The sequence below is a fragment of the Lissotriton vulgaris genome, chromosome 12, assembly GCF_964263255.1.
Source record: "Lissotriton vulgaris chromosome 12, aLisVul1.2, whole genome shotgun sequence".
Taxonomy (NCBI): Eukaryota; Metazoa; Chordata; class Amphibia; order Caudata; family Salamandridae; genus Lissotriton; species Lissotriton vulgaris.
This window is the reverse complement of record NC_141700.1, coordinates 98,840,838-98,866,036: the sequence shown is the minus strand read 5'-3', so window position 1 is coordinate 98,866,036 and position 25,199 is coordinate 98,840,838. Positions and strand designations below refer to the sequence as shown.

General features: G+C 47.6%; 1 protein-coding gene across 2 annotated transcripts in view; it reads left to right on the top strand.

Annotated features, from left to right (window-relative positions):
• PIP5K1A (phosphatidylinositol-4-phosphate 5-kinase type 1 alpha) overlaps positions 1–25,199 on the top strand; it is a 171,133-nt gene that overhangs the window by 59,796 nt on the left and 86,138 nt on the right. For both annotated transcript variants that reach the window (XM_086947355.1, XM_086947354.1), the window contains exons 5-6: positions 5,547–5,664; positions 9,048–9,200. In XM_086947355.1, coding sequence (XP_086803481.1) covers positions 5,547–5,664; positions 9,048–9,200 — 271 coding nt within the window. The remainder of the gene's footprint in view (positions 1–5,546; positions 5,665–9,047; positions 9,201–25,199) is intronic.

The window sequence follows — 25,199 nt, the reverse complement described above, 5'->3', positions numbered from 1 at the left end:
GTTCATAACAATATAGAAGTCTAACTCAGGCCATAGCCATATCTGCGGTGGGGGAGCGACACAGTTCACCACTGGAAGTGTTCCAGAGGCCCCACTTTAGTATTAAAATAAGAATTTCACGTCAAAATCAAGTCAGTCAGAAATCTAGTTACAAACATTATGGCAAAACGGAATAAAATACAGAATTACCAAAAAGGATATCAATATAGTTCGGTCCATGGCCAGTTCGACAGTAGGAGAATCACACAGTTCACCCTGATATTTATTCCAATGACGCCACTTTTTATCCCACTTTGCAGGGCAGCCCCGAAGCTTATAAATAGTTTTTTCAGCCAACATACATCTGTCAAGTTCCGCCATCCATCCCACCACCAGCAGTCCATCAGCAGTACCCCACTTCATAGCAATCGCTCGTTTAGCCATCAAGAAACCTAACGCTGCCCACTGAGTCTCCAATAGGCTCAAGTCCGTGGCTCCCCAATTATTGAGAACACCTTCTTTCGGTGACAGTGGGACGGGTTTCCCTAAGGAGCTTCTCATCTTTCCAGCAATACCTCCCCAGAAGTGTTGTATTACTGGACAATCCCATAACACATGATAAAAGGTGCCAATCAAGCCACACCCCTGTAAACACAAAGCATCCTGTCGCCTCCCAATTTTTGCAAGCAGAGGGGCGGACCTCTAAGTCCTGTGTAGAATCTTCAGTTGGATTAACCTAAATCTGTGATTAATCGCTGTCTCTCTAGGGGACATCAGGGCCGCTTGCCACTCTCCCTCATCCAACACGCCCAGATCTGCCTGCCATTTGTCTCGTAGGGGTTGAAACGTGTCAGGGAGGTTGTTACAGAGTTTCCGGTACGTGCATGATATGGCCTTCGCCAGGAGGGGTTCTGCAAGCAATCTGTCTTCAAGGGGGGAAGATTCAGTCAGTGAGGCAGTGTCAGGGATGGCAGCGAGGAGAGTGTGTTTGATCTGAAGATAGCGAAAGGATTCAGTATGTGTGAGTGCATATTTGGCTTGTAGTTCTGCTAAAGTCAGTATTCTGCCCTTGTGCACAAGGTCTCCTATTGTCGAAATACCTATTGTATCCCACTTGTCAAATCTCAGATGGAAACATAGGGAGCCAAGTGCTTGTGATGCCCACAGCGGTGATGCCTTAGTGAGGACGTTCGACCAGCCCAGTCTTTTGTTGGCCTGATGCCATATAGCGACTGTGTGTGTCATAGGGCCCAGGTATCTTTTCTTGACCGGTTTGCTGTATAGGGCCCCAGGTAACCCTCCCGACTAGTCTGATATTTATCGAAGTGGAAAGCCGGGGCACTAGGCCAACCATGTATCCAGTGGTTAACAGCGACTAATTGCGATGCCCAATAATAGAGACGTAAGTCAGGCAATGTAATGCCTCCGTCATACCAACTTTTTGTTAGCTTAGGAAGGGCAATACGGGCCGCTTTTCCGTCCCATAAAAGAAGCCGAAGATCACTCTCCACTGATTTGAAATAGGAGTCCGGGATCAGAAAGGGGCAATTTTAGAGGGCATGTAAGAAGCGCGGGAGTGCCAACATTTTGAACAGTGCTGCTCTACCTGTAAGGGAGAGTGGTAGGGAACGCCAGTGGGTCACATCGCTTCGAAGTCTACGCTGTGGGGCCAACAGGTTCTGGTCAAAAAATAGCGTGGGGTTTGACGTAACGAAACTACCTAAATATTTAAAGCCATCCTGGGCCACTGTGATAGAAAATCCACGGGGTAACCGAGGGGGGGAACCATGTAGCATGTATAGGACCGATTTAGTCCAATTGATCAAATAGCCCAAATATTTTCCAAAGTTGGTGAGAACATGGAATAAACTATTGATGGAAGACTTGGGGGAAGCGACATAGATTAGGATATCGTCTGCATAAAGGGAAATTTTGTCGGTCGTGTCATCGTTCCATTGGAGGCCTCTGATAGAAACATCAGTGCGGACCCAATGGGCCAAGGGCTCCAGGGTCAGGGCGAAGAACAAAGGCGACAGGGGGCACCCCTGTCGCGTCTGTGAAGCCTGAATCGCCTAGACGTGCGATTGTTGACACGTACCTGGCCCAGGAGATCCGTGTATAGGAGCCGCACCTATTGAATGAATTTGGGTCCTAAGCCGAATCTGGACAGGACCTCAAAAAGATAGGACCACTCAATCGAATCGAACGCCATTGTAGCTTCAAGGGAGAGGATGGCGGCGTCCTCCTGAATATGGGGCGGTCTACCTAAAACGTTATTGACCCGGCGTAGATTCAGGGCCGTGTTGCGCCCCAGGAGGAAACAACACTGGTCGGCGTGGACTAAAGGTGGGAGTAGAAGAAGGGGGCGATTGGCCAAAAGCTTCGCAAGGATCTTAGCCTCCGCGCTGATAAGAGAGATCGGTCGATACGAGCTGCTTTCAGTGGGAGGCTTGATTGGCTTGACAATAACGACTATGGAAGCCATTCTTTGATCGAGTGGCAGAACACCGAGGTTACGCCCCTCCTCAAACATATTCTTGAGATGGGGGACAATTCCGGGGGCCATACCTTTCAGAAACTCAATGGGGACCCCGTTTGGGCCCATGGCTTTACCAAATTTGATGGCGAAAAGCGCCGTTGTGGGTTTACAGTTTTTTTATTGATTTACTGGTATGGCTTTTATGATGTTGGCTGCTTCTTGTGTTGATGACATATCGATCTGTCAAACTTTGAGACATTGTGTGATAGTGAAGCAAAAAAAACTTAGCATTCTAAATGCAGAAAGCGAGATTTGAGTGAGTCGAATGTGCCCGTTCAGACTGCATAGAACTATGTGATGGTACTGGGGCAATTAGTTAAAGTGGCAGAATAAAGGTGGTAAGATAGAAGTGTCCGAATATCATCAAACGCCTGCTTTCAAAGCTGTGGGCTCCTTGCCATCTAGAACTCCGCTGCCGAATGTCGTAGCAGGCTCCTTCTACGGTGTGGGTGTGCCAAGCGTCTATCTTTTCAGTTTAATGAATCCTTTGAAACTATGTCACGGATTGGACTGGTCCATAAAGTGGATCAGCAAATCTGTGTTGCTTTCACAAACCTTCCAGACACCTCAGCTCATCTGGACTCCTACTTATACACATTCCACACATACGGAAAACCAGGTCTGGCAATTGAGTCTTCTCCTGCATTGCTACTAAAGCATGGGACGCCTTGCTGCTACACATTAGAACCGCCTCGTCAATTATTTAATTCCGCAAGAAGCTGAAGACCTGGCTTTTCGAGTGGTCCCACTAGGCCAGTGCTTTCCAAACTTTTCATGTTGGTTACACAGTTTTTAGACGTGCATCATTTTAAGACACAGTAATTCAGTTTTCCTAGCAATCCGGTGGTTAAATTAACTGCATTTTTAGACTTGCATAATTTCGCGACATAATTCAGTTTTACTAGAAAACTGTGGGTTAAATTAACTGCATATAAGTGCTAAGGACAAATACATATGTCATAGATTTGAAATTGTAAATAACAAAATGTATAGAGACTTCTTGCCTGGGAACAGAACTAGGTATGTAGCTAGAACTGTACACCACCAGCACTCAAAGGGTGCCCCCACCCCCTTCAGAACTCACTGTCCGAAAACTCCCATCTGATTATATTTCTCAGCTTTCAAGTTGCCCCACTTGTAGTATCACAAGCCTGTCCTGAACTCTATTAGCATTTTCTTCTGACTGTCAAAAAATATAATACCAAAGCATTTCGATTAAAAGTGAACCAGCATTTTATTGTCACGCGGCCCGCTTTTAAACTTTGGAAATTCTGAAAGCTATGACATGGGCGCTATTCATATTTTGGCTGTGAATTTGCTGCCCTCAAGGTACCTTATACCCTTCCTGCATTTACTTTTCTATTCTGGGGGAGCTAAGCAGGTTTCGGTTCTTTGGGCGAAGTTGTTAAGCAGACCAAGGTTGATGTAGTTTCAGTCCCTAATAACGTTCTCCTCTTCCTTACCTGTGGATCCATTTCCTCCTTCCCTCTTAACTCGTGTTCCTGTGGCTCTGATCTCACCCGGCAACAGGACAAAAATAGGCATTTGTAGTTACTGACGGTCCTCTCTGACGTTCTTGTGTTGCCTGATGTGTGCAAACTGTTGTAAAAGCGTGCTTTTCAAGGGAAGCATGTTGCAGAGTTGCCGCTGCCCATGAAGAGCCTTTTAGAATTTGTACAGTTAATAGTGTAGTCGTAGTGTCAGCTCAAACAAACAAATACAAAGCATAAAAAATCAAATCTACCACTACCAACCCCGTTTACCTTCACCCTTTTCACTTATCATTTGTTAATAGAGCATCATCATGTGATGAAGTGGTGCTCATGACTTTTTTTTTTTTCACTGCTCGAAGTTGGCCTGAATTTTGTGCCAGCGGCTGCCATCCAGCAGCTGAAGTACAGCGAACGGGGGGGCTTGATTCTCATTGTGGCGGTACCGCCCGGGCGTCTCCGTGCCACGGGGGCTCAGACAGACAGCGGAGCCCGGCGGCCACCGGATTGTGCTCCCCGACGTTCCTCCTTGTCCCTGGGCTAACACTCCTGCAGGGAATGGGTAGAAGAGGTGTCTCTGCGAACTGGACTGCGCATGTGCCACCCGCGCACACTTGCCTAACGGTCTCCCTCTCCTTTCTCCGCGTACGAACTGCCTTTTCTATTTGTACCGCATTTTAATTGAAAAGCTCTCAGGTTTTCCTTGGGCGTAACTGGCACTGTATAAAAGCATAAATTCATAATTAAAACTAGCTTGGAGAAGATGAAGAGCAAGTTCATTAAAAAAAACTGATACCGACCTTGTTATGCGCAGTACCAGCGTCATCGCGCGACACACTCACCCATGTCAGGCGACACAGTACCATGTCGCGACAACACAGTTTGGAAGGCTCTGCACTAGGCCATAGGGTGATAGTGCACTCTACAAATTTGCATATTATAACCCCATTCATAATGTATTTACTGTTCATTTTCCAAACTGCTTCTCCTACTTGCCAGTGCTTTTCCTTTAGCTTTGTTTCAAGTGTAATAGGAAATAAGTTCTTGAAACTGTTGAGCTCATCAAAGGTACTTTTCACGCCCGGTTAATGCGCTATTGTGTCCTAGTACAGACAGCTTTCGGAATGAAGGTTTAAAAGACTGAACCGTGGTCGTTGCAGACCGGAAGACCGACATTGCAGTGTGTTAGCAGTCTGAAATGAAATGGAGTTGTGGGAGTTTGTTTGATTTTCATTCCAAAAAGGAGTAATTCTGGAACTGATCACTTAGTTGAAAGGAGGGTGTTCTATTCCCAGGCTGACTGCGATTGATTGTGGCAGCATTTGTTTTTTTGTGCGTGCGATGAGGTATAGTGGATTAGTAGTATCTATTGCAGAGCTGGGTTGGCAGTGCTTTGTGGTTGTGATAGCAGTTAATCAGCAACTTTATTGTACTTGGGCATATCGAAGGTAGATCTGTAGAGTCCTCTGTAACTGGGTAGCAAGGTGTTTTTGTCACACAAAAATAACTATCTCCCCCCTACACTGCTGTTCTTGCAGGGAAGGAAGCAACCTGACCCCAGCCCATCACTACAATGACTTTCGATTTAAAACCTATGCTCCTGTGGCCTTCCGTTACTTCAGAGAACTCTTCGGGATCCGACCAGATGATTACCTGGTAAGCAACAATTCTAGACATGTTGATCCTGCAGTGACTGCATGTCTCACAAAGCAGAAACACTGAAAAACCTATTGCCTAAAAGCAGTTCTTAAATAGTGATGGACAAGATCATTGCCAAAACGGAGTTGTCTTGAGATAACCACATGTATTACCTCCTGCCTGTGCTCCCAACTAGAAGCATGAGTGTTCGCTCATAATGGAAGTAATAACATTGCCGTAACTTCATATATTATAACAAGCATTGGAAATGCAATAGGTCTCGCATTAGAAAAGTTGGAGCTATTGGTCTTGTAAATCTAATAATTTTTAAAGTTATGTTTGTTTTTATAATAGCAAATGTATTAATTTTGAAAAAAAGACAAATGAGGGCAAGGAAGACAAAAAGGAAGATTGAAGGAAAGAGAAGAAAGGGAGAAAGAAGGAAATAAAGACCGAAAGAAGGGAAAGGAAAGTAAAGGAAGAAGGAAAGAGGAAAAGTAGGAAAAATGAAAAAGAAGGCAAGAAATGAAGAAAGAAGCAGAAAAAGCAAAAAGGAAAAAAAGAAGGCAAAAGGAATGAAAGAAAGAAAAAATGAAAAAATAGGAAAGATTGCAACAACAAAACATAGAAGGAAAATAAAGAAAAAGAGAAGGAAAGAAAGAAGGCTGCTTACAGGTGCTGCATGGGCTCTGGAACTCTGAGCTCTAGAACATCCTGATGGAGTTGGACACACTCTCTATGGGGAAAGAAAGGATTTACTGATGTGGAGAAGCGATGCTCCTAGGTCCTATGCAAGGGAGTTAAGTATGGGAATAGTTTGTCAATTCTGGTGACGAACTGCCTGCAAAACATGTATAGTTTGACCTCGTTTTCAAAACAAATATTTTTAATGCTTGAGGTCCGAACCTCTCTGTGCAAAGCCGGTCACACCAGAACCAACAGGTAACTAGTAAGACATTATTTCCAGAACTTCTTATAGCTCCTGACCGTGGCCTGATGCATAATGACAAATTGTAAAATAATGATTGTGCAAGACTCATTGCAAACTGAACAGCAGTTGCATGGACAACCCCAAGTCCGTATCGAAATACGCCGGATAAAAGGCTATGCATGACTACACAACGAAATTGTGTTCTTTGTAACGACTCTGGAAGGATGAAAAGCAGACTCTGCAGTGCCGGGTTTCCAACCCTTGACTTGAAGGTGCCACTGTGAGGGTACATAGCCTCCTGAGCTGCCCCACAGCTGCCCACAAATTCGAGGCAATGTGCACACAAATAGAGGTATAAACATTCGGATGGGTAAGAATGAATTCACAAATGAATGATTATACATTGGATGCCATCAGGGGATAAACAAGCACAAGTCAACTTCTGAGTGAAGTGTTATTTCCTGAACCGTGGCTGATACAGTAATATTGCAAGAGGCAACTACTCTTTAAGCTGCGGAGAAATAAGCGAGATCTAAACAATCAGTAGAAAATAAAAACCAGCATTGGCGGCCGTAAAAAAAAATCGGTGCGAAATGAAGACAAGTCGGATGGGGTGGGGGGCGGGGGAGAAGGGAAGTGAGCAGCCTTTGATGAGCGAGTGGGGAGGGGGGCCGGGGGGGGGGAGAAACGAGAGACACTGCCCGCAAAAAAAATCGACGCGAAATGAAGACCAGTCTGATGGGGTGGGGGGGGGCAGGGGAGAAGGGGAGTGAGCAGCCTTTGATGAGCGAGTGGGAAGGGGGTAAGGGGGGGGAGGAGAAACGAGAGACACGGCCCGCCAAAAAAATCGGCGCGAAATGAAGACCAGTCGGATGGGGCGGGGGAGAAGGAGAGTGAGCAGCCTTTGATGAGCAAGGGGGGAGGAGAAACGAGAGACACGGCTTGGCGGCCGTGAAAGTGAAAGCTCTTGGCATTGCTGTGGGGAGGGGGGGAGAGCTCCTGACCGTGGCCTGATGCATAATGACAAATTATAATATAATGATTGTGTAAGACTCATCGCAAACTGAACAGCAGTTGCATGGACAACCCCAAGTCCGTATCGAGATACGAAGGATAAAAGGCTATGCATGACTACACAATGAAATTGTGTTCTTTGTATCGACTCGGGAAGGATGAAAAGCGGACTCTGCAGTGCCTGGTTTCCAACCCTTGACTTTAAGGTGCCACTGTGAGGGTACATAGCCTCCTGAGCTGCCCCACAGCTGCCCACATATTCGAGGCAATGTGCACACAAAGAGAGGAATAAACATTCGGATGGGTAAGAATGATTTCACAAATGAATGATTATACATTGGATGCCCTCAGGGGATAAACAAGCACAAGTCTGCTTCCGAGTGAAGTGTTATTTCCTGAACCGTGGCTGATAAAGTAATATTGCAAGAGGCAACTATTCATTAAGCTGCTGAGAAATAAGCGAGATCTAAACAATCAGTAGAAAATAAAAACAAGCATTGGCGGCCAGAAAAAAAAATCAGCGCGAAATGAAGACAAGTTGGATGGGGTGGGGGGCGGGGGAGAAGGAGTGAGCAGCCTTTGATGAGCGAGTGGGAAGGGGGGAGGAGAAACGAGAGACACGGCCTGGCGGCCGTGAAAGTGAAAGTTCTTGGCATTGCTGTGGGGAGGGGGGAGGAGAAATGCGACCCGACCGAAAGCCTTTGATGCAGCAGGGGGCGGAGCGGATGCCTTTCAACTGAAGTGAAGCTGCTGGCGGCAGATGGCTGGCTTACATGTGCACGCGCATTTTAGGTCAATGCGCATGCGCTTTGAGCTTGCTTTTCACGGGCACCACATGGAATCGCCCCGATGGTTAAACTGTTTAAGCCCCTATATTCTCGCAAGCTCAATGCGCAAGCGCATTGACAGGCGAGACCTAAAAAACCATTGCCTGGAAATTCCTAATGCATCTCTCGTATGGGATTTCCTAAGTATATTTTTATCACAGCAGCATCCCCGATGTTTAACAAATGCCCCTCTCCTTTGCCATGAAACCACCTTCTCGCCTACAAGGAAGGAAAGCTCTACTTCCCCTTCATCAGAAGAGTGTTTGTCTGGTTACTGGGTCTTGTGTGCAGTGTTTTTTCTTTAAGAACCCACGATTGCCTTTCGAAAAAAGTCCACCTTCATGTTTTGTCTTTAATTTCATTACAAATAACGTCTAATATCGGTAGGGGTATGATCACTAATGCAAGATAGTCATCTTGTGTCTCATGGGATCATTCTTCCTTGATCTCATCTACTTGTATTTTCATACTACTTGGTTTTCAGTGGCTTAAGCTCGTCAAAACTGCTGAGGGTAGTATGGGGTGACCGAATTGTTTTTCTAATTTCTCCTTGCAATTTCCAATAAGCACAACACACACAATTGCTTTTAGCAACTGTTAATGTGACAGCATGTCTTTTTCCATTTCAGTATTCCCTCTGCAACGAATCCCTGATTGAACTATCGAATTCGGGGGCCAGTGGGTCGCTCTTCTATGTGTCTGGAGACGATGAGTTCATCATTAAGACTGTCCAGCATAAAGAAGCAGAGTTTCTGCAGAAGCTGCTTCCTGGCTACTATATGGTAAGCACATAAGAAAATGTGACATGTTTTTAGTTATTTTTTTTTAGTACATGGGTGTAAATATCACGTTGAGTTGTGCATCTGTGACCGATCTGACAGCGAAATGCTTTCTAGTATGTTTCAGTGTGATACTTTAAAGAGCATAGAGCTGCCACAAAAGAGATGTTAAGAGAGCTCTCTATACAGGATTGTAGCTGTTTCTACATCAGGAGTAAGCTGTGGGCATACAATTGCTGCTCAATGCCTCCTTCCTATGTTGTCATACCCCCTCTGGGCTCTATCCACCTACTGTCCCTCTTAGCCACCGCCATCGGGGCTACCAGCTGCCACTATTCCTTAACTGGTTTCTCTTTCCATCTGCAGCTCCTAATTGTGTTTCACTTTATTTATGTGATCCTTGAAGTCTTGTTTTTGTAATGCCTAAATATTTAAGTACTTTTTTGATGGGATGGATAGTAGTTAAAAAAAAAATATATATATATATATATATATATATATATATATATATATATATTGTCTGATATGACAGATGCTAGTGCTGTCCACCATCAGTCTGTGACATGTCCATGGTTGCGGTTTAGTGATGACTGAAACACAACTTATTAAAAAGGTGGTATTAGCATCCTAGAGTGAGGTGTGCTCCAAAAGATAGTCTTTCATGCCTTTTCAAACTCGCTTATGGAAAATTAATAGTGGTCTTTCATCGAATGTCCCTTTTTCCCTTCTCTTCCTTGAAAGTACAATCTATACATTCTACTTCACGTACAAATGTAATTAAAAAAAATATATCCCTTTAGCTAAAAAGAATGTTTCTTTCAGTACTATCTCGTGATAGTGTGAAGTCCGCGTTTTTAATTTATGGCTGGTCTTATGGGATGCCTTGACTTAAGAATAATCCACACAGGGCATTTGTGGCTGGCTTCACGTTTGCGTACTTAGGCCAGCAGTACAGATCAAGAGTCCTGTCCAGGTCTTTGTGTTTGGCAAAGCTCTCTATTTGGTCCTCCAACTGGTGGCTAGACTCTTGGCATTCCTTCAACACCTTCTTCCAGAGCCTGGAATCTTACTTTTGACCTTAATCTTTCCTTTGAGGTACACATCAACAAGCTTATCTCTACTTCTTTATTGAAGAGTATTTGGAATAATCACTCCATTGCTTCTTAGCTCTCCATGAAAACCTTGGACCAAGCCCTCATCGATGAGCTGGACTAATGTAACTTTCTTCTTAGATCTGCCCAGCTACCTTCTCCTCAAGCTGCAGCTTATTTATAATGCAGCTGCCCACCTCATCGTGGGGTTAAACATGGAGTAATTTTCAAGGAAATATTGTACCTTTTTCCACAGTTGGTATCACAAGAATAAGAGCTAATACTAAAACAGTATAGTTATTTTAGATTTCAATTCATCCATCAAAACAGTCACATAGACAAACATTGGCTGATCCAATAGTCCCAACATTAGAACAATGTAACACGTTTTGTGGTGGCTTTAATCCGCTTAAAAATTCCCCTCAAGAGTCCTTGCATGAATCTTAGTACTGTAAGAGGTTAAAGTGGATTTATCATCAATGTTTCAGTCTTTTGGCGTCACAGCGGTGTACAAAAGACCATCTTTAAGTAAAGGTGTTTCTAAAACGACCGCCCATTTTTAAACCCTGTATAACTTACCGGGTTGAATTTGAAATGTGTCAACCAGATGTCTAAAAGCAGTAAGAGAATTACTAACTTCTCAATTTGAATATACACTCCATAGCCAACCCGCCACCAGCCGTCAACCGCCAGTGTAAATCTGGGGTTAAGCAGGAGAGTGAGCATTATTGCTCATCTCACTGCTCTTCATTCAAACAAGGTCTCTTCAAGGCCCTTTCATTCTGTCATTCGGCTTTACATAACCTGTCTTTTGGGGGTTACCTGGCCTCTCTTTTCACTTTCTACACTCCTGGGCGATACCTTTGCTCCAGTATTTGTCACTGTCAGCATTCCTAAATTCAAAAAAGCCTGCTTCCGTGTCAGTTCCTTTATGGTGGTCACCTCCCAAGCATGAAATGCTCTTCTTTTTTTTTTTTTTCTTTCTTTCTTAGCTGAAAAGTGTTTGTTCACATTTAGTAAACTGCTTAGAACCCGCTTATTCTCCATTTAAGTAATGTAGGCTGCATGGTTCTTGTTAACACCAGGACACCCCGTTGTTGTGGTATTTGCGTGCGTTATAAAAAAAAATCCAATCATATTGTAGGTGAGCTAAAAAAAACAAAATCTCTTCATTTCCCCTCCCTTGCAGTAGTCACTTTGACCTTGACTGTTCTTTTATCCATCCTCCCTTGCAAGTCTGTTTCTTCTTATCCTATCTACACTTTACTTCGTTTGCTGTGGTCTATCTGTCTGTCTGTATCATACCCTTGCTCATCCATGTTCTACCCCTTTTCCCAGTTCGAATGCCTTTTTAATCTTGCCCCTTGTTCCTCCTTTGACCACTTGCCCACACGACCCTATTGGACTGTGTCCCTTTCATACTCCCACTTTTTTTTCCACCTCCTTGTTTCACTAGGCCAGATGTGTATCACCACCTTCTTCATTGTTCCTCTTCTGGCCTTATTGCATTTAACCTGGTTAACAAACATCTCACATTTTCCTGCTTTCTTGGCAGATGAGTATAGAGAGCACATGCCCACCCACGACCACCAGCACAGACCGTGAGGGTGATTGACTACTTTTGATTTATTTAAAGGGTTGATCAAACAGATTATTCAGAGTCCGGTTGCTTAGAAATGGGGTCCCTGAACCCCCGTCAATTCCCCTCTTGCCACCAAAGCTTTAGTGCAGTGCGAAACGTAGATTGAAACTAAGTTGTAGTAAATAGTCATATTTCAGTGGTAAGTTTCAGTGATTTAGGGCTTCCTCCTTGAAGGGTAACATATAAATGTTTTGTTGTACTTGAAGGTTTATTAAACAGGAACCAGGCTCGGAGGTTGCTGGGAGCACTTTAGAAAGAGGGATGGACTAAAAGTTATACAAAATAGATTAATACACATTTTAGTGTACAGCCTGCGTGACGACAGGGAATATTAATTGGTTCCTTCATTAAATCTTCGAGATCTGAAAATGTCCCAGACCGGTTTTCATCCCCCTCTCAAGCGTGGCCTGCCCTGGATATTTCTCCTATGAATCATGGTCTTCCCCTGGGGTGTAAGGTGGAGTCACTGCTGGGTGTGTTCTTCATGCTGACTCAATGTTTTTTTTGTCCACGTGCCTATGTACGAGAGGAAGTTTACTGAGAAAGCAGTGCAGGAACTCTGCAATCATTGTATACGAAGTATAACCACATTCTGAAGGGATTAGTCTGGGAACTCCACCCACGTGCCGGAACACACCCAAGTGCTTGGCAGAGGGTTTTCTAAATGTCATGTACATTGTTTCATCATCATGTCATAGAGGAAGTGTGTATCTTTTATTTGAGTAAAAAGTAAGGTTTTATACAAAAGTGCGCCAGGGCTACATCCTTCTCCATCAGATTAAACCCTTTTGAGTCCACTTCCTGTCTTGAAACGCGATACTGAAAAGTGCTTTCTAGTTTGTGTTTTTTTAGAGTGGACATGATTTGGTGGCAGAGTTGTTTACCTCGTGGTACCAGGAAACCCAATTTCCAACCCCAGCTTTTCCACATCACAAATTGTCATCCATGCCTGGTTCATTTTCAAAATCTGCAAAAGTTGCATACTCTTGGAAACTGGCTAACATCAGTTCTAAGTTTTGAGTGAATATTTACATTTTCTTGTAATTTCCATTTAAATAGCTAGCCTCCTTGTATTGGACCCCTAGATGTCTCCCATCCTCGACCGGGAAAGTCCCAGTCCGAATTTAAGTGACTTTTCTTGATTTGGAGCAACCTACTTTGCTGCACACTCCCCCAAATCTGTGCCAAGAACCTGAGTGCTCTGGCACACGCAGTGTATGCCGTCGTCAATCGAAGGGAAGCTCTTAGCTTTACTGAGCATTGCATTTGCAGTACTAAGTGCTGTGTTTTTTTCCTATAATATCACATCCTGACTGTCTCACTCAGTACTCCAGGTTGGCAAATGTAGAGACCAGGATAATAGTTAGCTACTTATTGTTCCAGAACAAGATTAATATTGTCACATGTTAAATCAAAATTCAGAATCCCTATAATTAAATATATAGTAGCCATACCCACATTTTTATCTGCTTATTCCGGATTGTGACAAATAGTGAATTTTGACATCCAATGAACTCCTGATTCTTCCTTTCATTGTCGTGCTCGGTTGCTTGTTACTGTAGAAATACAAAATCTTTTTTTAGATTCATTAGAATGCATTCTTATCTTGGGGATCCTTAATGAGTACTGACGAAAAATCCCTCATATCAATAAATGCTATAACATAATAACCAGTAATATAAACCAGTATTATGGACAGCAAAGCTAAACCAACATACACATTTGGTAATAGCTGCTCCTGGTGAATACACAATCCAAGTGAAATAGTGTAAAAAGTGGGTAGTGCACAAATATTTCTATACAAATAAACCAAATGCCCAGATGAAACATTTCGCCTCGCCCATATGGCTTTAAAATGTGTCGCTCATGAGCCGAAGAAGATTCTGTGCAGAATCTGGATTCCGCACCAACCAGAACACTACAACCGCCCTGATCTCTATCACAGACAACATCAGAACCCTCCTTAACCGGGGGAAACGGCCTGCCCTGATCCTCCTCAATCTCTCAGCAGTGTTCAGCACCACATCCTTATCAATAGGCTTCACCACATTGGAATCCAAAGAACCACCTCAAATGGATCGCCTCTTTCCTCACTGGAAAACCTGCCACCTTTCACCTCAGAACATCATCTGCAGCGTCCCAAGGCTCGTCCCTCATCCCTACACTGTTCAACACCTACATGACCTCTTGGCCAACATCGTCCAAACCCATGAACTAAACATCATATCCTATGCCAGCGACACCCAGCTCATCCCCTGCTATTAGAAGACCCCTCTATCATGATGGCCACCATTGTCAAACAGACAAAACTGAAGTGCTGATCCCAGAAATCAATCAATCATATCATTTGTAAAGCGCACTACTTACCCGTGAGGGTCTCAAGGCGCTGGGGTTGGGGAGTGCTGCTACTGCTCGAAAAGCCAGGTCTTGAGGAGTCTCCAGAAGGTCAGCAGGTCTTGGGTCTGCTGTAGGTGAGTGGGGAGGGTGTTCCAGGTCTTGGCGGCAAGGTGGGAGAAAGATCTGCTGCCGGAGGTCGCTCTTCGGATGCGGGGGACTGTGACGAGGGCGAGGCTGGTTGGGTGGGAATGTAGAAGCGGAGTAGTCTGTTGAGGTACGCTGGTCCGGTGTTGTGGAGTGCCTTGTGGGTGAGGAGCTTGAAGGTTATCCTCTTGTTGACGGAGGAGCCAGTGCAGGTCTCGCCACCTCCCCGTGGAACGACTCTTACGGCCTACCTAACTAGGACCATCACCAACTCCCAACAAACCATGCCCTCAACCATGGCATCTTCCTGGACAGCAAGATCACCATGAAAAGCCAGATCAATGCAGTCACCCCTGCCTGCTTCCTCACTCTACCGCATGCTCCATAACTTCTTCAAATGGCTCCACGTCAACACCAGATGAACTGTCACTCAAGCCCTTGTTACCCACCAGTTGGACTACGGCAGCGTACTCTAAGTAAGAATCACCTCGCACCTCCTAATGAGACTTCAGATCCAGCAGCGAAACTCATCCTCTACCTCCTAAAGCTGCTTTTGTTGCAGTCACACACCCCAAACAGCCCTCTTTTGCTCACTTTTTAGCTACTAGATGCTGATTTTTGACTCAGACACTGTACTGAGACCTGCTAACTAGTCCTCCGTGCCAGTGCTCCTTCCATGAAACAATGCGTTGTCCAATTGTGTTACAGATGGCAAAGGTCTTTCGCACCCCTGTAAGTCTGAGTATTTGATGCATCTTTGGCTAAAGTGTACTGAGTTCCTGCTACCCAGGTCCCCAGTACCAGTGTTCCAGCTAATGACTCAGTTCTCATCTGTAAATAAAAGGACTTCTTGTTGACAGTTTGTGGCGAGGTGCACTTGGCAAAAGAGCTGTGCACATCATTGTGATTTTCCTGCATATTTGAAATCTGACCTTCACATTTTGCTAATTTCAGAACACCAAAGTATTCTTGTAAGTTGACGTTGTGAGACCCCAGCCAATTCTGTCTTGCACCTACTGCATGGCTCCTTCCTGGTCAGTGCCGGTCGCTCCACCCGCCGCGTGGCCCACCTGCGTGTGCCCAGTCCCCGTTTGCCGCTGCCAGTAACTGTTTTTGTTTTTGTTGGATTGTTATTGTATTGTGCCAGTACTCCGTTTCTCCCGCTGTTGTGCCCTGTTGTGCCCTGATTGTCACTGTTGTGCCCCTGACTGGTTTGTCCGCTCCATCGCCGTTTTTCTCTTGCTGTTGTGCCCCTGACTGTTTGCCTGCCCCCTGTTTGTCACTGCTGTGCCCCTGATTGTATTTCTGTTCTCTCCGTCCTCCCGCTGATCCACCCTGCTCCCCGCTGCTGCTCCCCCGCGGCCCCACCCCGTTCCTTCAGCCTCACCTCGCATCGCCCCACTCACCACCCCGCTCCCGCCTCCCCGCTGCTCCTCCCGCCCACTGAGTACTTAAGGGGGGCCTGCGAGGCGGGGAGCTGTGACCTGACCTGGTCAGTGCCGGTCGCTCCACCCGCCGCGTGGCCCACCTGCGTGTGCCCAGTCCCCGTTTGCCGCCGCCACTGCCAGTAACTGCTTTTGTTTTTGTTGGATTGTTATTGTATTGTGCCAGTACTCCGTTTCTCCCGCTGTTGGGCCCAGATTGTCACTGTTGTGCCCCCGACTGGTTTGTCCGCTCCATCGCCGTTTTTCTCCCGCTGTTGTGCCCCTGACTGTTTGCCTGCCCCTGTTTGTCTCTACTGTGCCCCTGATTGTATTTCTGTTCTCTCAGTCCTCCCGCTGATCCACCCCGCTCCCCGCTCCCTGCCGCTGCTCCCCCGCGGCCCCACCCCCGTTCCTTCAGCCTCACCTCGCATCGCTCCCCTCCCCACTCGCCACCCCGCTGCTCGTCCCTCCCACTGAGTACTTAAGGGGGGCCCGCGAGGCGGGGAGCTGTGACCTGACCTGACCTGGTCGGTGCCAGTCGCTCCACCCGCCTCGTGGCCCACCTGCGTGTGCCCAGTCCCCGTTTGCCGCCGCCACTGCCAGTAACTGTTTTTGTTTTTGTTGGATTGTTATTGGCTTGTGCCAGTACTCCGTTTCTCCCTCTGTTGTGCCCTGATTGTCACTGTTGTGCCCCTGACTGGTCCCTGATTGTATTTCTGTTCTCTCTGTCCTCCCGCTCCTTCAGCCTCACCTCTCATCGCTCCACTCCCCACTCACCACCCCGCTCCCGCCTCCCAGCTGCTCCTCCCTCGTTCCGCCCCGACCACTCTCCATTTATGGCAGAGTCCACGCGTACGCGCAGCGTTCACGCGCAGCGGGCGCGCCGATTGTGCGCCAAAGGCAAGCCCGTCTGCGCCTGGACTGCGCCCAGCACCCGACCACCTGGTCCCCGAAGATGCCATCCCACTCGCCGGACGTACGACGCCGCCACCCTGAGAGGACTCAACACCGGACGCCTCCCCGGCTTCCACCAAGCCACCCCAGGACGCACCCACGGACCCTTCACCTACCAATCCTGCAAGTTCGCCTGCATCCGGACCTGCAACCCACCCGCACCCGCACCCGCCAAGCCAAGCGCCAACCGCAACCACCTGAAGTGCATCCTGCTCAACACCCGCTCCGTCCATAGACATGCCGTGGAACTTTGGAACCTGCTTGACACCACATCTCCGGACGTCGCCTTTCTCACGGAGACCTGGATGAACGCCTCCTCAGCACCCGACATCGCCATAGCCATCCCGGACGGATACAAGATCACCCGGAGGGACCGCGTCAACCAGACTGGAGGAGGCATCGCCATCGTCCACAAGAACACCATCCGTATATCGACCAACTCCGAAGACACCCTCACAGCCGCCGAACATCTCCACTTCCAGATACACACCGACCCAAAGACCACACTCAGAGGCACCCTCATCTACAGACCCCCAGGACCCCGCACACAATTCAGAGAAGACATCGCAGACTTCATCAGCCCGCACACCCTCCCCTCCGCTGACTACATCCTCCTAGGGGACCTCAACTTCCACCTGGAGAACAACAACGACAACACCACCACCCTACTGGACAACCTCGCCAACCTCGGACTCAAGCAACTGGTGAACACCCCCACCCACTACGCAGGACACACGCTCGACCCAATCTTTTCCTCGAGCAAGCACATCTCCTTCAGCCACTCCACCGGACTCCACTGGACAGACCACAGCTGCGTCCACTTCAGCTTCAGAAAGACCACGACTCACCACCACCCGCAACAGGTTCCCCGTAGGAGCTGGAACAAGATCACCACCGACCAGCTCACCACATCACTGAACCAGAACCCTCCCGCCAGATCAACGGACCCCAACTAAGCAGCCCTCAACCTCGCACAGTGGATCACCAACTTCGCCGACGACCTCGCACCCCTGAAAACCCATCCCAACAGGCCCGGAAGCAAGAAAGCCCCGTGGTTCAACGACGACCTCAAGAACTCCAAGAGGAACTGGCACACCCTCGAGAGAGCCTGGCGAAAGAACCTGTCCACAGACAACATGACCGCCCTCAAGTACGCCACCCGCAAACACCACCAGCTGTTCCACACCACCAAGAAGACAGCATTCAAGAAACGACTAGACAACAACGCACACAACAGCAAGGAGCTCTTTAGCATCGTTCAAGAGCTCTCCAACCCCAGCGCCGGAAACAACGATGTCACTCCCTCACAAGACCTCTGCGACTCACTCGCCACGTTCTTCCACAGCAAGATCACAGACATACACAACAGCTTTGACGAACAGACCACGCACCCCACCACAGAACGGACGCCCCCCCACCACCACCCTCCGCGACTGGACCCCAGTCAACACCGAAGACACCATCCGCACGATGAACACCATCAACTCCGGATCACCAACCGACCCATGCCCTCACCACGTCTTCAACAAGGCCAACTCCGTCATCGCACCCCAACTCCGGGACATCATCAACTGCTCCTTCAACACCGCCACCTTCCCGGAGAGCTGGAAACATGCCGAACTCAGCGCCCTCCTGAAGAAACAATCAGCAGACCCCACCGACCTAAAGAACTACCATCCCATCTCGCTTCTTCAGTTTCCAGCCAAAGTCATCGAGAAGACCGTCAACAGACAGCTGGCCGCCTTCCTCGAGACAAACTGATCCCTCGACCACTCACAGTCCGGCTTCCGAGCCAATCCCAGCACCGAGACCGCCCTCATCGCAGCCACCGACGACATCCGAACCCTGCTCGACAACGGGGAAACAGCGGCCCTCATCCTCCTGGATCTCTCTGCAGCGATCGATACTGTCTGCCACCGCACCCTAGTACAACGCCTCAGCAACGTCTGAATCCAAGAGAAGGCACTGGAGTGGATCATCGTGTACCTCGCCGGACGACCCAGAGAGTCCACCTCCCCTCGTTCAGATCTGAGGCCACCAAAGTCATCTGCGGCGTACCACAAGGATAATCACTCAGCCCCACCCTCTTCAACGTGTACATGAGCCCCCTCGCAGCCATCGCACTCCAACACAGCCTCCACATCATCTCCTACACAGACGACACCCAGCTGATCCTCTCCCTCACCAACGACCCCGCCACCGCCAGAACCAACCTGCACGAAGGGATGAAAGAAGTAGCCGAGTGGATGAACAGCCGCCTGAAACTGAACTCAGACAAGACGGAAGTCCTCATCCTTGGATCATCACCATCTGCCTGGGATGACTCCTGGTGGCCCCCGGTCCTAGGCAGCGCACCCAAACCAACGGACCCCGCACGCAACCTGGGCTTCATCCTGGACTCCTCCCTGTCAATGACCAGACAAGTCAACGCCGTCTCGTCTTCATGTTTCAACATCCTACGCATGCTCTGAAAGATCTTCCGATGGATCCCCACCGAAACCAGGAAGACGGTCACCCAGGCACTTGTCACCAGCCGACTGGATTACGGAAACACCCTCTACACCGGAACCACAGCCAGACTGCAGAAAAGACTCCAACGCATCCAAAACGCCTCCGCACGACTCATCCTGGACATCCACAGCCACATCTCCGGACACCTGAAAGACCTGCACTGGCTCCCCGTCAGCAAAAGAATCACGTTCCGCCTCCTCACCCATGCACACAAAGCCCTCCACGACCTAGGCCCCAGGTACCTCAACAACCGCCTGAACTTCTACACTCCCACCCGCCAACTACGATCGACCAGCCACTCCCTCGCCGCCGTTCCACGCATCCGTAGAGCCACCATGGGAGGAAGATCCTTCTCCTACCTGGCAGCCAAGACCTGGAACTCCCTCCCCATCCACCTCCGTCTCACCCAAGACCACCTCGCCTTCAGGAAGCAACTCAAGACCTGGCTGGTCGAGCAGTAGAGGACTTCCGCCCCCCCCCCCAAGCGCCTTGAGACCCTCCGGGTGAGTAGCGCGCTATACAAATTTCCTGATTGATTAATTGATTCCACCAAGCCAAGCAGTTGGGTCTCTTCTAATGTCTTTAGAGCCTTCTGGGGTCCCGCAGAATGCAGCATTCTTGAGGTTCATGGTTTATCGGGGCCTCAGTATCGTACCTACACTGAAAGTCAGAGTGGAGCTACAAAGCAGCTCAAGCATCTGGGTCAAGGTAGCTCACAAGTAACGGAGAAGTTCAGGAGCAGTGATCAGCAGCCCCTTCATTTGTCAAAGCGTACCAAGTCTATTACTTCAGCCTTCAGTGGAAGCCATGAAGAATGGAATGGCCATGCTGGAGTGAAACATTGAGGATAATGTTGAGGGAACAGGCCTTTTTGTTGTACCTCATAGCAGCCAGTCTGTTCTCGCTTCTGATGGAGCCCATGGACCTTCGGACCCATGGTCAAGCTACCAGGGATCCAGTAGTAACTTGTTAGCCCTGTTACCAGATAAAACATTTTTAAACCAACAATCTCCTCTACACTTGGCACTTTCTCAGAAAAAAATCCCAAATAAAGTAAAACTGACCATCACAAAAAAAACATGGAAGTGTGTGCATCTGTAACCGTTAAGTAACATTTTTACCCCACGTTTCTGCTAATGTCTTGCCATCACTGTCATTAATGAAGGGTGGAAGTCTGTGTGCAATGTAAGGTCATTGTTAGCAAATGTTTACGTATTGTTTAGGAATTTGATTTCTTCATGACCTAGACCTCTGTTAAGGGTGCACTAAGAAGGGGGCGTGCACTGCTAGACGGAAGAGATTAGAACTGACATAACCGATTACTTTGACCTTAATTCGGGATCGGTGGCGGCTGTGGCGACCCTTTGGTATGCTTTCAAAGTGGTGATACAGGGGAAATGTATGGCTAAGCAAGCTGGGATCCTAATGGCTATTAGGGGCACAATAGAAACGCTTGAAAAACAAATTATGGAACTGGAACGCCGATTCTGTCTCAATCCACAACCTGACGTGGCGGCAGAACTCAAAGCAACACTACTTGACTTTGCAGAATAAGCCCAGAGAGAACTCAAGTTTTTGGGGAAAGTACGCAGAGGCAAGGAAGTATGGGAAAGGGGAAAGACCAGGCCGTACACTAGCAAATATGATTCGGAAATCCAACTCCGCCACTTTCATACACACAATAATAGACCCGAAGGGACACACTGTCACGGGCCAAGCTGCAGTGTTGCGTGAATTTCAGACCTTTTATTCTACCCTATACACTGCTACACAACCGAATATCCCGAAGGGCCTAAGGGAATTTCTAGACTCCATTGCATTGGTATGGTTTAATGACACGCATCGTCGGTACATGGATCACCCTATCACGATCTCTGATATTACACAAGTAATCAGCGGATTGCCTCTGAATAAGGCCCCTGGGCCTGACAAATGCATTTTATAAAACCTACGCTGAAGAATTGTCTCCGCGATTACACTCTGTTTATGCAGAGGCAATGGAGACGGGAATCCTGCCAGCATCTATGCGGGAGGCATTAATAATGACGTTATTAAAACCAGACAAAGTAGACCCAGCTCTGGATTCCTATAGGCCTTTGTCCCTAATAAATGTGGACGTCAAAATCTATGCCAAGCTCCTGGCAAACCGCCTCCAACCCCTTCTTCCGATGGTAGCCCTCCCTGACCAGTCGGGCTTTGTTCCGGGTCGATCCGCGTCGCACAATCTCCGCACAGTGTTGTCAGTACTCCACTATCTCCATCCTACGGTGCATGCTGCAGCAGTTTTTTTACACGCCACCAAGGCGTTCGACTCTCTGGAGTGGCCATATTTATTCCAAATACTGGCACGCATGGGGTTCAGCCCTCTGTTCCTGGCTCAAATTAAGCTGCTCTATACTGAGCCACGAGCTAGGGTAAGAGTAAATGGTATGATTTCAGAAGTTATGCAGAACTCGTGGCACCAGAGAAGGCTGTCCGCTGTCCCCTTTACTTTTCGCTATTGCTATGGAACCTCTTGCAGCCAGAATACAACAGCACCACACAGCCAGGGGGATAGGCTTCAGCACTCGGAGCTTGTTAATATCTCTCTATGCAGACGATGTGACTCTATATGTGCTAAATCCTTCAGATAACCTAGACCCCCTACTCCGGGAATTCATTAAATTTGGTGGCCTGTCAGGGGTCTCCATAAATTGGGAGAAATCAGTGATATTCCCGCTGACAGACCGCACACCTGAGGTCCGGTCCGAATTCCCCCTACGATGGGAAGCAGAAGAGATTAAGTATCTGGGAATATGGCTCAGCCGTAATATGCAAGACATTTGGAACTTAAATTTCGGGAGATCAGTGGACTGGCTGGAGGGTAAGGTAGCAATCTGGTCGACATTGCCACTCTCCATTGCAGGTAAGGTGGCATTGGCTAAAATGGTGGTCCTCCCCAAATACCTGTATTTATTTACAAATGTACCAATCCCGCTAACTAAGCATTTCTTCGATTGTCTCCGATCCCAACTGCTGACTCTCGTTTGGGCGGGAGGCCAGGCTAGAGTTTCGTGGGCCCTCCTAACTTTACCACTGAGGCAAGGAGGATTGGGAGCTCCAGATATGCACCTATATGTGCGCGCAGGCCCAATTCCTTAATTTTTGGATTTATCCAACACCTTATCAGCCACATGTGGCGGTGGAATTAGACGCGGTGGCACCAACGGCACTGGCTGTGGCAGTTTATAAAAAATCCCCCAGACCTACACTAGATGTAGATACAACTGACACCCTGAGGTGGGCATGGCGGGAACTGCAAAGATGTGCCCGCCTTCCACTGCTATATGCACCTGCAGTCGCCTTGCGAAACAATCCGATGCTAGCATGTCTGGAGGAGAGTGACGGCAAGGTGAGGCTTGGCGGCACTCAAATGCGCACGTTTGCGGATTTATACCCGGAATGCCTATTCAGACCCCCACCGGTGAAGGGAGAAGGGCAGGAGATCCCCTTTCGTGAAATTCGAATATCACAAACTCAAGACTGCATGTCGCTCCCTCTGGGAGGGATTTCCGGAGGCCCCCCAAACGATGCACGCCTTGCAAAATATATTAGCGAGAGCTTCATCGCGAAAGTTAGTGACCCAGCTTTATACCACGATGCAGGATCAAGCCCCAGTTATAGTGCCAAACTCGATTCAGATCTGGAATAGGGAGCTGGACCCCCAATTGACGGACGAGCAGTGGTCATTTTGCTGCAACAATTGCTGGAACTATCCCCGAACTATAGACTTAGACTCCTACACTTTAAATTACTTCACAGGTTTAACAGAACGCCGATCAGTCTTCACCGCATGCATTTAAGGGAGGATGAGAGATGCTGGAGATGCGGGTTCGAACCTGCCACATTCCTACACATAGCATGGGATTGTCCTAGACTGACCAATTATTGGGAGGAGATATTTGACGCCGTCAACCAGATAGTTGGGCGAAATTATCCCCCTTCCCCCCACTTGGGGCTTCTGGGTCTTGTATGCGAAACAGTGCCCCAAAGTAGGAAACTACATGCCATTTTACTGCTCTATGCGCGTAGAAAAAATAGCTCTCTTAGGCACCTCCCCCTCTGCCTGGGACGACTCTTGGTGGCCAGAGTCCCTCGGAAAAGCACCCATCCTGACGGACCACGCACGGAACCTGGGCGTAATTCTGGACTCCTCACTCTCGATGACCAGACAAGTCAATGCTGTTTCATCTTCTTGCTTCAAAATTCTTCGCATGCTCAAAAAAACATTTCGCTGGATCCCCACCGAAACCAGAAAAACGGTCACCCACGCACTGGTTACAAGCCGACTGGACTACGGAAACACCCTATATGCCGGTACCACCGCAAAACTTCAGAAAAACTCCAACACATCCAGAACGCTTCAGCCAGACTCATACTAGACATCCAGCGCAATGACCACATTTCTGGTCACCTGAAAAACCTCCACTGGCTCCCCGTCAATAAGAGGATAACATTCCGCCTCCTATCCCACGCACACAAAGCACTTTACGAACTTGGACCTGAATGCCTCAACACACAACTTTCCTTCTACACCCCCTCCCGCCAGCTACGCTCCTCCAACCAAGCCCTGGCTGCTGTACCTCGCATCAACAAACCCACCATGGGAGGAAGATCCTTCTCCTACCTGGCGGCTAAAACCTGGAACTCACTTCCCATTCACCTTCGCCTCACTCAAAACCATCTAGCATTCAGAAAGCAACTTAAAACCTGGATATTCGACAAATAATTCCCCACCCCTCCCTAAGCGCCTTGAGACCCTCTGGGTATGTAGTGCGCTATATAAATTTCTGAATTGAATTGAATTGAACTGGGTGTCTACTGGGACTTGATGCCCAAGGCCCCGAGACCCCGAGACATCTAGGAACCATTTTTACATTGGGCAAGAGTCAGAGCATCATCCCCCACCCCAGACGCCATGGATTTTCTTCCTGCACCAGACTAGGCAATGACTTGGAGATAAATGAGCGGAATGCTACTGGTTTATGAGTATACTCAGTATGTTGGAAAGGATGTCTGAAATTTAATGTGCACTGTTTTTTAATGCTGTCTGCCTTGTAAACTATAATGCTTCAACCCGGATGGACCCCACGCAAATTTGTTGTTGCATGTTGTAACCCACAATCACCCGCAATTCCACGCCATCCGCAATTTCCAAATGCGTGAATGCATAATTTGTCCTATTATGGCATCCTTTTGGATAGTACAAACCACTGAGACTGTTATTTGATGTATGTTTTGTTGAATTTAGATTTTTTGTTTTACTTCCCCACAATTTGCACTGCAGATTTATGTATCGTGATATATTGAATGTACGAATCTGTTTTACTATGTTGAAAATTTCAATAAATAAATAAAAAAATAAAAAAAGGGTGCACAAAGAAGCCTGAGGTTGTAACTCGCCCGCCTTCCTGGAATAGGTGCTTTACAAATTGTTCTTGCACTCACGCGGTTTTATTGTCACAGGCATCATGCTGCTCTTTGCCAGACCTTTTTAGCCGCCTTATGATGTATTAATTGAATTTGTATTAAACAAATAAAGAAACCCAAAGTGTAAATGGGCATTAAGCCAAATCTGTCCCTTTTACACACATTGTGAGAATGAGGTTAAGATGTGGGTATTTTATGGACAAGATTTCCAATGGGAGCCCAGCTGAAGTATGACACACGCTCCAGTGGAGCCAGACCAACACCATGAGACTTTTGGAAGTATTGGAAGCTGTCAGGAGACAGGGTTGGTGTATCCTATTCTGATCTGTAGGTTGATGCTAATATTGCTGAATAGATGCCCAGAGACCTTGACAACCAATGAGGGTATGAAAACCTGTTGCTGATCACGAGTAATAGTGTCATTACTCTG